The 15921-nt window shown below is 36.4% G+C and overlaps 1 protein-coding gene across 5 annotated transcripts in view; it reads right to left on the reverse strand.

The window, feature by feature from the left end:
• The window catches only part of LOC126262246 (G1/S-specific cyclin-E), a 197140-nt gene that overhangs the window by 20805 nt on the left and 160414 nt on the right, over window positions 1-15921 (reverse strand). For all 5 annotated transcript variants that reach the window (XM_049958731.1, XM_049958729.1, XM_049958728.1 and 2 more), the window contains exons 3-9: window positions 14941-15001; window positions 14809-14859; window positions 13385-13506; window positions 10864-11065; window positions 10616-10727; window positions 4075-4205; window positions 2681-2960 (exon numbers count right to left, since the gene is read on the reverse strand). In XM_049958731.1, coding sequence (XP_049814688.1) covers window positions 2681-2960; window positions 4075-4205; window positions 10616-10727; window positions 10864-11065; window positions 13385-13506; window positions 14809-14859; window positions 14941-15001 — 959 coding nt within the window. The remainder of the gene's footprint in view (window positions 1-2680; window positions 2961-4074; window positions 4206-10615; window positions 10728-10863; window positions 11066-13384; window positions 13507-14808; window positions 14860-14940; window positions 15002-15921) is intronic.

Here is a 15921-nt window from a genome sequence, read left to right on the forward strand (position 1 = left end):
CCGAATTGATGCCTTGTAGATTTAGTGTTGGTGGATGATATTACGTATACCATGGACAGAAAGAAGAACCAATGCTTCCAATTAAGAAGAACTTAGCATAACAAGTTTACCTTCCCCTGTCAGTCAACTATACTTCCCAGTCGGGCACAGTTTGAGAGGACAAGGGAATTATTTAGAAAAGTCAATTTGATAGGGCAAAATCAAACATAGAAGACCACAAGGAAGAGCAGTAAGTAAACGGTTGAATACAGCAAAGATTACCTGCCAGCCTCTTCAAATTTTATTAAGAAGAGCTGAAGATGGCTGTGGGTGAAGACTTCTCATCAAACATACAGCAACTTGAGAAATTAATGAAGAAATGAGGTCACAGCAATCAGTAATGAGTGAACTGACTAATGATATTAGAGAATGGACACATGACATGCAGTAAATATAATCTATTGTGTGAACTTACAGGTACGTAAGAATTATCTGGTTACAATTACACCATAATAGTATGCTATTCCATTGTACAACTGATTGTTACATACGAGTCAGAAATTTGGACAATGGCAGATGCAGATGTGAAGGACTTAAGGGCATTTGAAAGAAAAATACTATGAAAAGTTTATGGGCCTCCGAGGCAGATGGTTGGAGAGTAAGGTACAACAATGAAAAACAACGGCTTATATAAGGAAAAGGTTTAATAAATCCTGAAGAATATACTGGGTAGAACATTATGGCAGATCACAGAAGCCTGAAAAGAATAATGAAAGAGGGATTGCATTCTACCAGAAGGGATAGCCAGCTAAGAGCTGGATGGTTGAATATGTTGGCTCATCTTACCAAGATGGAGATCGGAGGATGAAAGAAGTAGACAGTAGAGATGTATGAAGGCAGATTGTTGAAGCCGAGGCCTATCGCAGGCTGTAGTGCCAATGAAGAAATTTATCTATTAGGGAGAACATATGCCTGAAGCAAGCAGGGAGCGACGAAAATTTGATTTTTCTATCAACACTGAGGAAAATGAAAAAACTGAAAATTTAATAACAGCTTACCACTTTAATAATAATGCACAGATGACTGGAAAGAATTATAAGTGTAGATGCCAATACCAGAGTAGAGGGGGAAAGATTATTGTTACTAATAATTCCCTCCATATCCAAAAGTAAAATTATTTCTAAAGGGCTATAACACCACACAAGTTGCCTGTATGTCTGAAAATGGGCATAATTACCTCTACAAAACCTATACGCATGGTTTTGGTTGCACGAAACGGCAAACACAATGGACTAGTGGTTTTGTAAGTGCTAACTGTGTTACAGCTTCAGTGACACAGCACTGACTACAATTAAGAGGAGAGTTCCTACAGTTGGGCAGGGAATTTATGTTCTTTGGAACTATTTCTCCACAGTTCAATCAACTGGACCAACAGTTCCTGTCAGTAAATTATCCTGGCAGGAAGCAACAAGCTGCTTTTTACAATAAACACAAAAGAAAGGACAAATATAGGAAGTTTCATTAACATCTATTGTGTACATACTTTGTCATTAGTTGAATAAAAAGTCCTGCTTTTGATCTTGATACCAGTTAGTTACTTTACACATGGCGTAAAAGTGAAACCCCGTAAGTTCGTACCCAGCAATATTTTAATTTCTTAGATGACATTCAACTTGCCCAGATAGCTGCACACATTAGCACGTCTCTTCTGGGATGCAAGGATGCACATCGACCCCAGACTGAATCTGTACAGCGAATTAACAAAGAGGTCCAGTGTACTGGCCAGTCTGGATGTGGTTGTTAGTAGTTTCCCACATCCAACTACACGAACACTGGGCCAGAACTCGCCTCCCACCTCCATTAATCAAGTCACAAACATTCAGAACTGTTCTCACTTTCACATGGTACAACACTTGTCACAGACATCTAGGATACCCAAATTCCAGGCAGGACAGGAGGTGGTGGGGTTAAGGGGTGCCAACACTAAAGGCACCTGGCCACCCTCCACCACTAACATTGTCAAATCTAGATTAACATGCCACCCTGTAACATTACCTCATAATGCCAGAAAAAATAAGACATACGAGATTAAATTATACAGTACTTGTATAGCCTGTGAATGTTCCAATTTAGATTCTGGGTCAGTACTGCAGTGTAACCGAGTTACTTTATTCATTAACTAAAAAACTAAAATTTAATAAAAATATCTGGGTCCCAAGAATTTGTTAAAGATGAATTTCATTGTTATTTGACCATACAAACTATACAGTGACAGGCTTTGCACATGTATTCTTCAAGCTCCCTATTTTTCTAGCCAATGTCAATGTTCAACACTTGAGTGCAATGTATTTCTGACTTCACATGCAGAATAGATAGAACATGATTAAAAGTATAAGCTGTAGATACTGCTCATTTTCTATGCAAATCTTATTGACAGATCAAATGGGTGTGCTCACATATAACAGGGAGGAGGGGGAGGACACCTACATTAGAAGAGGAGAGGGTATGTAATTTCAAGTTTTTCTTATTATAAATTTGTGTTTCATGATAATTAGAAACTAGGAAGATACAAATCCAAAGACAGTTTGAGAAAAACCAAACAGCACAATTTGTCCCCCCAACATACCATTCTTTCTACTCATTCTAGCTTTTTATTAAAAATTTGGAAAGTCTTCACAAGGTAATATTTAAAGCAACTTACCAGAAACACGAAGTGCTACTTCCTTGCTTCCTAAATGATACAGGGCAGATGCAGCTATTACACTATATGGAAACCTCAGAGACCCTTCATCCAGCATACAAAAATCTACCAATTTTGCAATTTGCACGAAGGACAGTCCGGAATATCGAGGAAACAAAAATCCATAACATGAATTGTCTGCTTTGTCTATTATACTCTTCTTCATTAGATCACTACATAACTGCAGGTACATATTCAGCCAGTTGTTGGCAGTCACCGGATTAAGGTTCCAATTTAATGTCTGAAAAACAAAGGAGAGAAATGTGAGGAAAAAATATGGACAAAAAACTTCTGAAAATTGTTTTTTTCTTTTGAGTTATTTACAAAAGCATGCAAAGGAAACAGCTAGATCCAAACAATTCCATACAGCATTCAGGTGAAATATTTTAAAAGAATAATGCGCATCAGAAGTAAAAAAAATTAACATATGGGTCCCACAACAAATTACATGAAACAATCACTAAGACACAGAAGGGACTCCACATGTGCTAATTATTTTCATTCATCCAGTGTGTGAGAGCCACTGAACAAAAGTATGTATTATCAGTGCTCAAGCCATGCACAAATAAAGGTGCCCATTTCCACACAGAAACCTAGGACAGTGGTGGTGTGACATACACTGCCTTCACTTAGGTTTTATCTGCCTATTTTTGAGAAAAACATTTCTGAAACACTGAATAATTTTTTTACCAATGTATTCCTTTTTCCAGTTTTACCATTAACAACACTGTAGATCTATATGAAAATACCTTTCTTATCTATTAAGATGTTGAAGCAGGTACTAACCACGAAGCTTTACATCTTTCCATGCTGTAATTTCTTGGAAACAGTGTACTCATACAAGAAATCAACAAGTTTTACTTACTAATACTGCATATCAGCTCTGATCCCACTGATTTAATCACTATCACGCAAACATACACAGAACGAATGCTGACAATATATATTTTATTCCTATATTTTTGACTTACATTAGAATGACCTTTGGCATAACCTGAGGTCAATGTTAGCTTGGAAAAAGAATTTAGTTACATTTGTGAAGTTAAGTAATGTGGTATCAAGACAGTAACCAGTGGTAAACATTTTACACATATTTGATTCAGTGACTAATGTGTGTCCACCATTTTGATGGCAACAATTAAGCAGCACACTGGTTATATCAGCATGTTCAATATTTCCCCTTAAAGAATTTATGAAGTATCAAAAGTCCACATTACCCTGGGAAAGTGTCTGTAAATATTATTTAACAGTACTTAATGCTCTATTTCTACATCACAAGTACTTCCCCAATATCTTAGCAGGATGTAACACAGCAAACACAAGAAGAAACCTGAACTATGTTTTACAGAACATACCTTCAAAATAGCCAGTTCTTTTTCCAGAATCTCTGATTCTGTACAGGCCCCATCAGTGACATATGCGAATTCTGTAAGTTTTGGAGGATATATTTCCTCAACTTTTGCAGCAATAAATAAGCAGGTGATACCTGTAAGAGTACAGAAATTGCCAATTCCTTTTTTGCATGACAAATAATTAAACTACAGAAAGGTGAAATTTAACCTTGGAATGCATAGCACTTTTTGTCTAATTTGAGATGTTGAGAGCACTGCACATTTTAAAGCCAGATATCAAGAAATGATAATTCCCTAAGATAGTGGGGATAATATTGGAAAACAGACTCAAACAAGCCAGATTCAAATTCAGTATAAGTAAACAAACATGTTATACTAAGACTGCACTACCCTTGTCTCAGAATTTCAATAACAAAAGCTCAAGTTTATTATATGAACAATGTGTTGTTTCGTCCACCCACAGATCTTGTCCACACATCCAAGAAATTGGAGTTATAGTTTGGGGTCCTTTAAAATCTATGTTTTCGCACCTTCAAGGTCATCTTGTTCTGATCCCAGAAACGGGGAGTCCTGTGGATAAATATTCTCTTTATGTGACCATATCCATAACAATTTTACCTGAAGGATCTGCAGCAGGCTTCTCACAGACACTAGCATCACCGGTTTCTCTGTTCCTCATTTTATCCCTTTGTGTGTTTCCTAGGAAACACTGGAGAAAAAGTACAGTGTCCTATGTAGTATAAATGGGCACAACCAAGAACTTCAAGGAATCTAACAACACAAGAAATGAGAAGTCTACCCTTCTCCAACTGTTTTAGTAATCCACTCACTTTCATCGCTCCATGCACATAAAGTTAAACTGATGTGTAACTTATTGGCAGTGTATATTTAATGTTTAAAAATTGTGTATTTGTACTGCAATTACTGCAGCTTCATCATCAAAATTATGAGGTGTGCCAGAACATAAGTGGATAAAAAAAAGTCTTGCATTTTAGTTCCTTATAGAAGATTGTAAAGAATACTGTTGTTTTCTAAATATTTCTACTAAACTCTGGCATTTTATCAGACTAGAGACCATGAAAATTATGGAGGTGACAATGTGTTTTCAATACATATCAGCCTTTTCCCAAAGCCATCCTCACACTGTTTGAGGGCAATCTTTTAGCACTTCTGTTCTCATGGTATGGAGGTTGGTTATAACTACTGCAAGCCCACCAGAGATACACAGAAATTTACTTCCAAAGATTCATTTGAATTTGCCCATTATTGAAATGTTACACAATACATGTTTCATGTTTATTCTGTCTGAAACAGTTCTCATTTGCAAAAACACTTATCCAGATATCTGACAGCTGACACTATCATCTGATCCAAGCAGATAATATGCTCAGCAATGTTACATATTAAAATATAAACCCAAGCTGTACTCTAACCACAATTTCCACTACACGAGTTGCTGACACTATCCAGAAACTATACAGTTCGACACAGCTGACTATTTTGGCACCTGGACAGACAGCGACCCAACCATCGTGACATTTCCAGCAGGGCACCCACAGAGATTGTTGCAACTTCCTAAATAATTAGTCATTAAACAACTTAATAGTATTACATTCAGTCTTTGATTTTCTATTGATTTAAACAACTTATTTTCATCACAACTTGCCTGCAAAATTTTTACCCCAATTCCATTTTCACAACCATTTTTGAAAGTTAATGGAAGCACTTCATTCTATAATTCTATGACTCTGATTCTGCAAATATATGTTATGTTTTATTACATATTTCAATTCAACAATCAAATTTGTTTAACAAATGAAGAAACTTAACAATCGAGAACTTCTGGATGGTGGTAGTCAAACATTTAACACAAATTCTTGTTGCACTAAGGACGAAGTAATGCAGATGAAGACTTACCAAAATAAGCAAAATCAGGGTTGCCACAAGTTTCCCAAGTGAAATTCCCCGATTTCCAGACAAATTTTAGCAATTTTCCCTGACAAATTTTGAGATCTCAAGGATTAGTTAAGATGTAAGTTGACAATCTGGCTTTTTAGCTATGGTGCAAGAAACAATAGTGCAAACAAGGAAATATCTTAAAAAAAAAAAAAAAAAAAAAAAAAAAAAAAAAAAAAAAAAAAGGCTTGCAAGCACATAGCATTTCCTGATGCGAGCAAAAATCTCAAGAACTAACATAAATATCTTTTGTAATGAACTGTTTTTAGATGCAGAAAGCAAGCCAAATGATATACGTGTTTCGTTAAGACCACTGATGTTATTTTATTTCAATAAAATTAAACATTTGGTGACAAATACCCATTTCCTTGGAGTCGCAAGACAGATTTAAAATACCTTCACTGATTTCAGAAATAACCTCAGTTAAAATTAGGCCTCTTGAAAGAAGTGTACTAGGCGAGGAAGAATTGTGTAAACCTACACTGTAGGTGACCACCAATAAAATGTTGGTTTACTATGTTTGTTATTGCTGGTTATTATCCACTGTGTTACATCTATTATTTTACAGGTTTTGTGTGATTTTTTTTTTCAAGAAATATATGAGAGTGTAGCCTACAACTGCCAGCGACTGGCAATTTCCTTCTTATTATCCCTACTTTCTAACATATAAACTACTTTTGAAGTGCCAAAAAGTACTAGAACAAAGAGAACGACTATAAAACGCCACACTGTACAATGTACTTGTGGTGAGACAGTCACAATTCGTGAAATCCATCGCCCATTTACACCATACACAAGCACACCTGACCTGCGTGCAGATCAGTGAGACTAGATCTGATGGACAGGGCCTGGATATTAGTGGGAACTGAATGGCTTCAGATCGGCAGGCCTGATCCATTACAGATAGCCTCAGAAACGGCCTCCGGTTTTAGCCCGTCACAGAAATCCACTAGTGTGGCCAGCTACTCTCAAGCCACAGACAGCATGTTGATGAAATGAGACCACAGTGATCAATCCATGCAACAGATAATTTGTTCAAATACTCTGAGAATCAATAATAATGAAGATAGGCAGCAACTCACCATAAAGATGATGACTGAACTGCAGGGACAGGAACATACTAAAGACGATCATATTCTCTCGACTAACTTTTCAGCCATAGCTTTTCTCAGAAAACGACAGTCTGGGCCATGATACCTACCACTTAACATCTTTGTTTCACTCACTTGCAAAAGTCTGCGAGCAGGAAGTAACTGTATAAACATCTATGTATCTTAAAATCTTGGCCACAATAGTAAACACGCAATATCTAAGTTTGACTTTCATGAAACCTACTTATTGGATGTTTTTATTATATTGTCAACTTTCTACATGACAATAAGATGTGCACTGTGTTTATGATGATGTATTGCCACTGTGTCACGTTCCCAATGTAATGTTCAACGAACACTTCTGTTGCACTATAACTCAGTTATAGTGTGGACAACATTATACAAGGAGAGTTTAAACACTACCTGTAAATACAGTGTACTGTACAACTGGAAATGGCCATCATTCTTCATAGTGCAAATAAAGTGGGAAAGAACCACTACCACTTACTTTTAACTACTGTGTGGCACATGTAATTTGGCACTATTCTTTTTAAGGTCAGTTTTCAGCACATTATTTCATAACAACAAGGTAGGTGACTCCAAGATAAGTGGAACCGAATGCATCAACAGGTAAGGGGAACGTCATATTCTGTAGTCACCAGTTTGTTCTTGCAGTATCTCAGCATTCCACTGCCTCACTCAGTACCACCAACTGGTCAGCATCTGGGACACAGCCATCAACCCCCTGTATGAGAACCATTCAATAATAAAAACTTAACAAGTCAGCAGATTTTGCTCCACACTCACTGCAGTACTGGATAATCACATACTCACAGCCTCCCACACATGTCATTCCGGGGGCAAAAATGTCCATCCTTGTGTCTGCAGTTGTCAACACAAACATGGCTCCACTACAATATCTCTGTGGAATATAATTCCCACTAGAGTCTTCAATCCTACTTTGTTTCTTATACCAGCTGTACCGGTATGAAATGAGTTTTTTTTTTTTTTTGTGAAAATGAAACACTAATTTTGAATTGGAAAGTAAAACATTTTATTCAAAGTACTGACCATTGCTTTCTATACAATTTGGCCACCTTTCTGGCAATATGTGGACAATGCCAATAGAAATGTTCGTCTTTTGTAGCAAACTAATGAGACACCCAATTTTCAACTTCTTCGTATGAATCCAAGTGTTCCTCAGCCAATGTGTGTCCCATTATGAAACCAAATGGTAGTCTGAAGGAGCCAAGTCTGGTGAATACGGCAGGTGGGGTAGCACCTCCCAGCTAAGTGTTTTGATTGTATCCTGAACCAGTTTTGCTTTGTGCACAGGTGCATTGTTGCGTAAAAAAATTACTTTGCCATGTCTTCTGGCCCATTCCGGTCTTTTTTTCTGTCAATGCATAGTTCAAATAGAGGATTTGTTGTCTGGAGCGATTAGTATTCACAGTTTCACCGGGTTTTAGAAGCTCATGATACACCACACCTTTCTGATCCCACCAAACACAGAGCATTGTCTTCTTGCCGAATTGATCTGGTTTTGCAGTCGATGCTGATGGTTGTCCCGGATTAACCCATGATTTTTCCCATTTAGGATTCTTAAGATAAATCCATTTTTCATCGCAAGTAACAATTCAATGCAAAATTAATTTTTTTTAAATGTTTTTAGGCAAGATTTGACAAATGGTTTTTCGGTTTTCCATCTGTATTTCATTCAATTCATGTGGCACCCATTTTCCAAACTTTTGGATCTTTCCCATAGCTTTCCAACAGTCAGAAATTGATTGTTGTGCAACATTTAGCATTGCTGCCATTTGTTTCTGACTCAAAGTATCATCTTCATCCAATATTGCTTGCAATTCGGTGTCTTCGAACTTTTTTGGTAGTCTTCCAGGTTCTTCATTTCTTACATCAAAATCATTTCTGAACCATTGAAACCATCTTTTGCATGTTGCTTCTGATAGAGCATGATCACCATATGCCTCGACAAGCATTCGTTGCCACTCTGCAGCACTTTTTTTTTCCAAATGAAAACAAAAAATTAATGCTTTCCGCAAATCATCACTTTCTGGTACAAAATTCGACATTGTTAACACGATGAAAACATATGATGTTTGTTCCATGACTTTATGTATGCTAAATATCTTTGACAGATGTCATACCAATCAAAAAAAAAAAAAAAAAAAAAATTTAAGGCTCCTTCACAACAAGTGTTCCCTATCGACACATTTGTATCTTAACGCTCATTTCATACCGGTACACCTGGTATTTACAGCTAAATCTGCATATACTCTCCAAGTCACTGTATGGGTGAAGGCAAAGGGTACTCTTACAAATTTTAGTGATACTGCACTATTATATTCTTAGAAACATGGTGGAATTACTGCCTATATCCTCTGAACACATCCTAACCCTTACCTTACTGTCATTATCTTTAAGCAATAATGTGTGATGGAAGCAGCAGCAATTTATCTCCACCTTCGATACTAATTCTCTACATCCCATCAAACAGGGTTTCACTGGAACAGTCTTTCTTCCAAAGTATCCCACATCAACAATGATTTCTCTTACATTTTCATATGGACTGTAACAATATGTTTACAATTCTAGCAAATTGTTTTCAATTCTTTTAATATCTATTATGCCCACTTGATAACGACATGGAGTAGAACTCTAGAACTGGCCAAATTAGTCTAACAGTTTCCTTTCCAGATGAACTGCTGTTTCCCAGAACAATGCAGCATGTTCCAGAAATTCCACTGTTCTTACAATCTACCACTATCAGGTTCCTTCCCTCCATTATAGGCATTTGCAGACCTGAACCATCTACAGCCCAGGCTAAGATTAATTTTCCTAGTTTTCTTTCACTTTGTTTCACATAATGTCAGTGTCAAACTTTCTTAATTGATAAGATCAACCTATCTTCAAAATAATATTATTAACAACTCATCGACAGCTAAAACTAATGCCTATTTTCCGAAGTCCCATTATCCGTCACTTTTCGAGCAATTCTTAAGTCTGACATTGTTTCTTCTCTCAGTCAACAAGTTATATTCTTTTAGATAAATATTTCTTACATTAGTGAAAGCTTTTTCAATAACCACACCAACAATGCTTCAAAGGGGAAAAAACTTAACTAGAGAAGTGAGGGAAGATAAAGCCTTGGAATAATAAACCATACATCAGACTTTACACAAAATGCAAGCAGACTTAAATGGGTTGAAGTTAATGCATTAAAGATAAGTATTTACGGCAACAAGTCCAGTAGAAATGCAATTTCTTTGAAATGATAAAACAGTTTTCTGGGGATGAAGTACAACATTTATGGGGAAATAGAAGGGAGAAAAACTGAAAACAAGAGATAACAGAGCAACCACTTTTCAACAAACTCTTGACAATTCCCAAACAAACTGCCATATTTGCAATGCAAAAGTAATAAAATGCATTATTAAACTTTAACGCATTTTAATATTACCTCAAGATTCTCAACTCACCTATTAACTGTAACTGTTGTTTGGGGATATTGCTCTGGATCGACAAGTATCGGTCAATGAAATCCATTGTCAGATGGTATGTTTCTCTGTGCAAATTATAGACTTCACAGACCTGAAAAATATGGACAAACCACAATAAAATTTAACATTGTTAAATCATTTTGTAACCTGCATAATTAACATATATGTATTTATTATTTATATCTGCTACATGTAACACCTGAAACATGAAACTATCAAATACCAACCTCTATTAACCAATCCAGAAGAATTGATCTCATTCTTGACTGGAGACATGGGTGCCTTGAAAACATTTCCGCATCCCGATCACTTTTGGAAGCCACATCTTTGTGGCAGAGGAGGTCCCAAACTACTTTATGGTCAGCCCAACTTAACATTGGCAAAGGTGTGAGTCTTTCTGATATTCGTGACAGGAAAGATGCTTCATAACTGAAAAGTAGTATATAATGTTTAAATACAAGTAAACTAGGCGTACATTAGCAGCACACTAAAAATGTAGTCTTGTATCTTAACTTTTAACATTTATCTCAGATGTAGATAACTCCTAACATCCCTTCCTCCATGCAACTCACATCCATTTCAATCCGTGTTCCTCTTACCACGCATCCCCCAACCCCTCACCTACTTCCCAAACTATTTCTTTTACTGACAACCTGAAAACAAGCTATAGATTCAGAAATTTAAGGCAGTTTTCCATCTGCCTCGGCGAATGCGGATTGGTTCCCCTTATTCCAGCCTCAGTTACACTATGTCGGCAATTGTTGCGCAAAAACTGTCTCCATGTACGCATACATTGGGGACCAAATTGCACAATAACCCTGGGTTCGGTATGGGGTAGCAGTGGGGTTGAGTGGACTGCTGTAACCTGTTGTGTGGTGGTGTATTGCTGAGGGTTACAGTGGGGACGAAGCCTCTCTGCCGTTTCTAGGTTCCCACTTCAATACATACATACATGGTACTGGAATGGAATGTAGTACAATCAGGCGGTGGTTAAGGTATTAGATTACATAACTACAAACTGAAAGTAGTACAAGAGTTGGAGGGAGGATAGTGAGGGGGGGGGGGGCAAAATAACTGATAACATCTGCCAGGCACTTAAATGTGAATTGCAGAGTATCCATGTATATGTAGAAGTAAAGAGAGCAGCCAACACCCACTTGAAACAGTGAGGAAAACTTTCTTGGAGGAAAAAAGTTAACATGTGATTCAAATTTAAGTCTTCTAAACTCTTTTCTGAAAGACTTGTACATACTCAGTGCAGGACTAACACATGGACAAGCATTTCAGATAAGATGAGAATAGAAGATTTGGGAATGTGGTGCTATAGAAGGATGCAAAAGACTATGGTTAGGACTTACTGAGTCATACTGGACAAAAACATTTTTCCCTTTCTAGAAGAGATCACATCCTGAGCCATCATCAGAGAATAGTCAACTTGGTAATAACGTGGGGAGGGAGGAGAATATTTAAGAGGGAGACCATGGCTTGTCAGTATGCAACCTCATTCTTAATGGATGTAATTAGTATGAAATGTGTACAGTCCAGCCATTTGCGTCATATTGCTGTAATAAATGTTCTGCACATTACCTCTTTTTGTTCGCCACGGTTCAGATATTTGAGGGAGTTGTTCAAACACTTTTCCACAATCCAATAAACAAAAACAAAGTTGAAGAAAGATTCTCAAGTCAGTTAAGGACAAACATGTTCAGCTAAGACAGGCAGTGTAACATACCATCAACTATTATGACTACTAAATACTATCAAAACTCTCGAAATTCTGTTATAGTAAAATAACATGCAAAATTCAAAACTTGATTGTTGTAGCTTAAAGTTATGCTTTAAAGGATTCAGGGCATTAGTCCATTAACTGACCATGACAAGGATTGGTAATAGTACACAGGCAATTTAACATACTACAGTTAATAACTAGAGAGATTCAGAGAAAATGTTGAAAACAATCAGAGTACGATCACTAAAATTTAACCAACCTCCTCTCTATCCTATGTTCTGTCAGTTTATAGTGAGCAGCTTTACTTTGTTAAGCATTATTCAGTTGTCCTTCCACACATTAACTGTGACATTCCCACAATTTAACATATCTTTAAAAAAAATGGTTCAAATGGCTCTGAGCACTATGGGACTTAACATATGAGCAGTCCCCTAGAACTTAGAACTACTTAAACCTAACTAACCTAAGGACATCACACACATCCATGCCCGAGGCAGGATACGAACCTGCAACCATAGCAGTCTCGCGGTTCCAGACTGAAGCGCCTAGAACCGCACAACCACCGTGGCCAGCCTAACATATCTAAATTATAAGACTATTCTGTCAGTTTATTACAGATGTCTCCATGGTTTTATGATGAAGTATGTTCTATAACAGCTAGCAGGGCAAGAAACAGTAAAATGTTGTAAGCTGCTATAAAAAGAAGATCAAGTGTTTAATGACACACACACACACACACACACACACACACACACACACACACAGTAATACAATCTTAAACATATTTAAGATTTATGCCTCCAGATACCTCAAAAGGTATCAAGCATGAATAGTGAAAAAGCAAGCACAGAATCTCTCAAAGTAATGCGAAAATATTTAAAAACAAGAATGTCGAATTACACGTGAAGTTGCCAAATTTTCTTTCCTAACAACTGATCATCATGCACAAAATACATAAATATGATGAATTCATACGTGGATAACATTTAAATTGTTTACGTAAATCCATAATTACTCACTTATGCTCTGGATCTGTTTCATGACCACTTAAGGGCGTACGTTGATTGCTTAGCACTGATCCAGGGCACGTATCAATACTCTCAGGGCTCAGTAAGTAGTTCTCTTCTGGTGTCTTACATTTCTGTGGAAAGAATGTACCATTTAATTCTGTGTGTACGATTTCAATAATAAATTTTATTTATATGGGAAAGTATGAACTCCAACTAATAATCCACAAATTACATTTGGAAGCCAAAAGGTGTACAGCTATGTTTTCCACAAATTCAGAACAGTTTCCCAACATTCCCCATAAAATCTAACACCACTTCATTACTAACTATAGCACAATCATGGATTACAGGAAGCAATATGAAGAGGAATTTTAATGAAGTGCACGGAAAGTGTACACCAGGACTACATAACACCCAAATCTGTATAAATCACTGTGATATCCAGCTTTTATCAAATCTTAGGCTAACTCAAAACCTAGTCGACATTCACACACTTGACAAGAATGAACTCTTATTTGTTAAAGTAAAAAGAGAATTTAAAAATGTTTAAAATGTCTTACTCTTGACGATAAACTTTATCAAACTATTTGAATCAATGGTTCAGGCCTTGCTCAAAATCCAACAGGTTGTTTATTCCAGTCTCTCAAGTGAAATATGAATGGACTATTATGCTTGTAAAATTTACATAAAATTCACAAAGTAGGATCTGCATAAATCACAACAAATTAAGAGGTTACAAACACAGTAAAGGATAAAATTCTGCATCAACTGGCAATACTTTCTGTTATTGACAACATTCCATTTTCGTTAGCTCATTTCAACCAGCATCTTGCTTTTTTTTCTTAATACTTGTGTTTTGGTTCTCAGAGTATAAATTCACATGCACTATTTCTCAACATATATCTTTGAGGTCATTAATAATTGTTAATGGCACAATGTTAATGCAGTTGCACACATTTGAGTATAGTGCCTTCATACAGCGAAGCACTTCACTAAATTGAATTGTTACTTTTGTGATAAAGGTAATCACCACACAACTTTTTCAAGGAAGCACTGAAGTTATTGTGTCTCATACTTACACATAGTATTACAACCATTTATTGGATCTGAGATCATGTAACCTTGGTATGGTGAAGGATAACTTATCGTTTAAATGAATGCAATTTTGGTCAGTATGTATCATGAAAATGTTTTGACTGACAATACTTTCACCACAGGGGGAAAAAATATCACTAAGAATAAAGAATAACACCCTTATCAGTTTTCAGACTCTTCCCTTCACACTCCTCTGCCTTCAAAATAAGAACCTTTTCACTTTCAAAAAATTATTTTAAAGAACTTTGCCTATTTTGTACTCTACTTACTCTAAAGAGCATGCTACATTCTTTGTTAACTTAATACGTATTATGCCTGAACAGACATTATGTATTTACCTCTTCCACCAAACTAGTTCTTGATGAAAGTGGTTTTGCATTATCCACATCCTGGGAAAAGAAGAGAAATACAATGTTCATAAGAAGTCAATTCACTTTGTTACTGACAGGAAAGATATACCAGAAATTTACCTCATCTTCTGAACGAGTCCTCTTCCGTTTCAGTAAAGATGGGCGACGTGTGGAGTGGCAGCTGCAAAACAATTTGACATTTCTACAGTTGCTTAACTACATTAATGTATTACAAAACTTAATATTTCGACTTCTCTGCAATTTCAGTCACCTGCCTAAATATAGTATACCCCAGCCTATTACCCAAAAACTAGTTAACTTACCTCCACATGCACATCCACTTCCACAATTTCATTAGTGAGAGGAATGGCAAACCCAAGAAGATGTCAAATATATAATCTAATACAATCTTACTACATAGGAAAAAGCATGTATCTTTAATTGTAAACTGAGCATCAATTAAGAATTGTGCCAATAATTAGGACCTCTGTTTTAATAAGCTATTAGCCATGAAACCAAAAGTACAAAAACTGATTATGTGTAATCACACAGAATACCATTAAGAAAGAAGACAGTCAAACAAGCACTTTTATTGCTTTCATCAAGCTCTGATACCTTTCTCAGCTTTGAGATATGATTAGTAAACATAATGAAGTGAGACTCATTATCTATAATAATGTTCTTTCATCAAGTGCAAGAATACCTGATTCCAAAAGCTGACTTTCTAACATCTTTCATTTACAGTGGTTGCTGTGCTTTGTAAAAGCAACCTATCACAATATTAAAGAGTATAAACAAATAAGCATTGCCTTTTATAATGAACTAGCCCAGGAAACATTTATTTTGCAGCTTGCCCTATCATACTAGGACACATCTAGAGCTTAATTGCCAGTGGGAAATGTTTTCAAGGGAGTCACTCATTTACAGACATGCTATTCCATTAAGTATGGAACACACACACACACACACACACACACACACACACACACACACACACACACACAAAACTATATTCACAGTTTTATCAACTCCCACAATCTCAACATCTGCAAATTAAAAACCATCATCACAGGAAGTAGGAAACCATGTAACAATGCCTTA

This window comes from Schistocerca nitens, chromosome 6, assembly GCF_023898315.1.
Source record: "Schistocerca nitens isolate TAMUIC-IGC-003100 chromosome 6, iqSchNite1.1, whole genome shotgun sequence".
NCBI lineage: Eukaryota > Metazoa > Arthropoda > Insecta > Orthoptera > Acrididae > Schistocerca > Schistocerca nitens.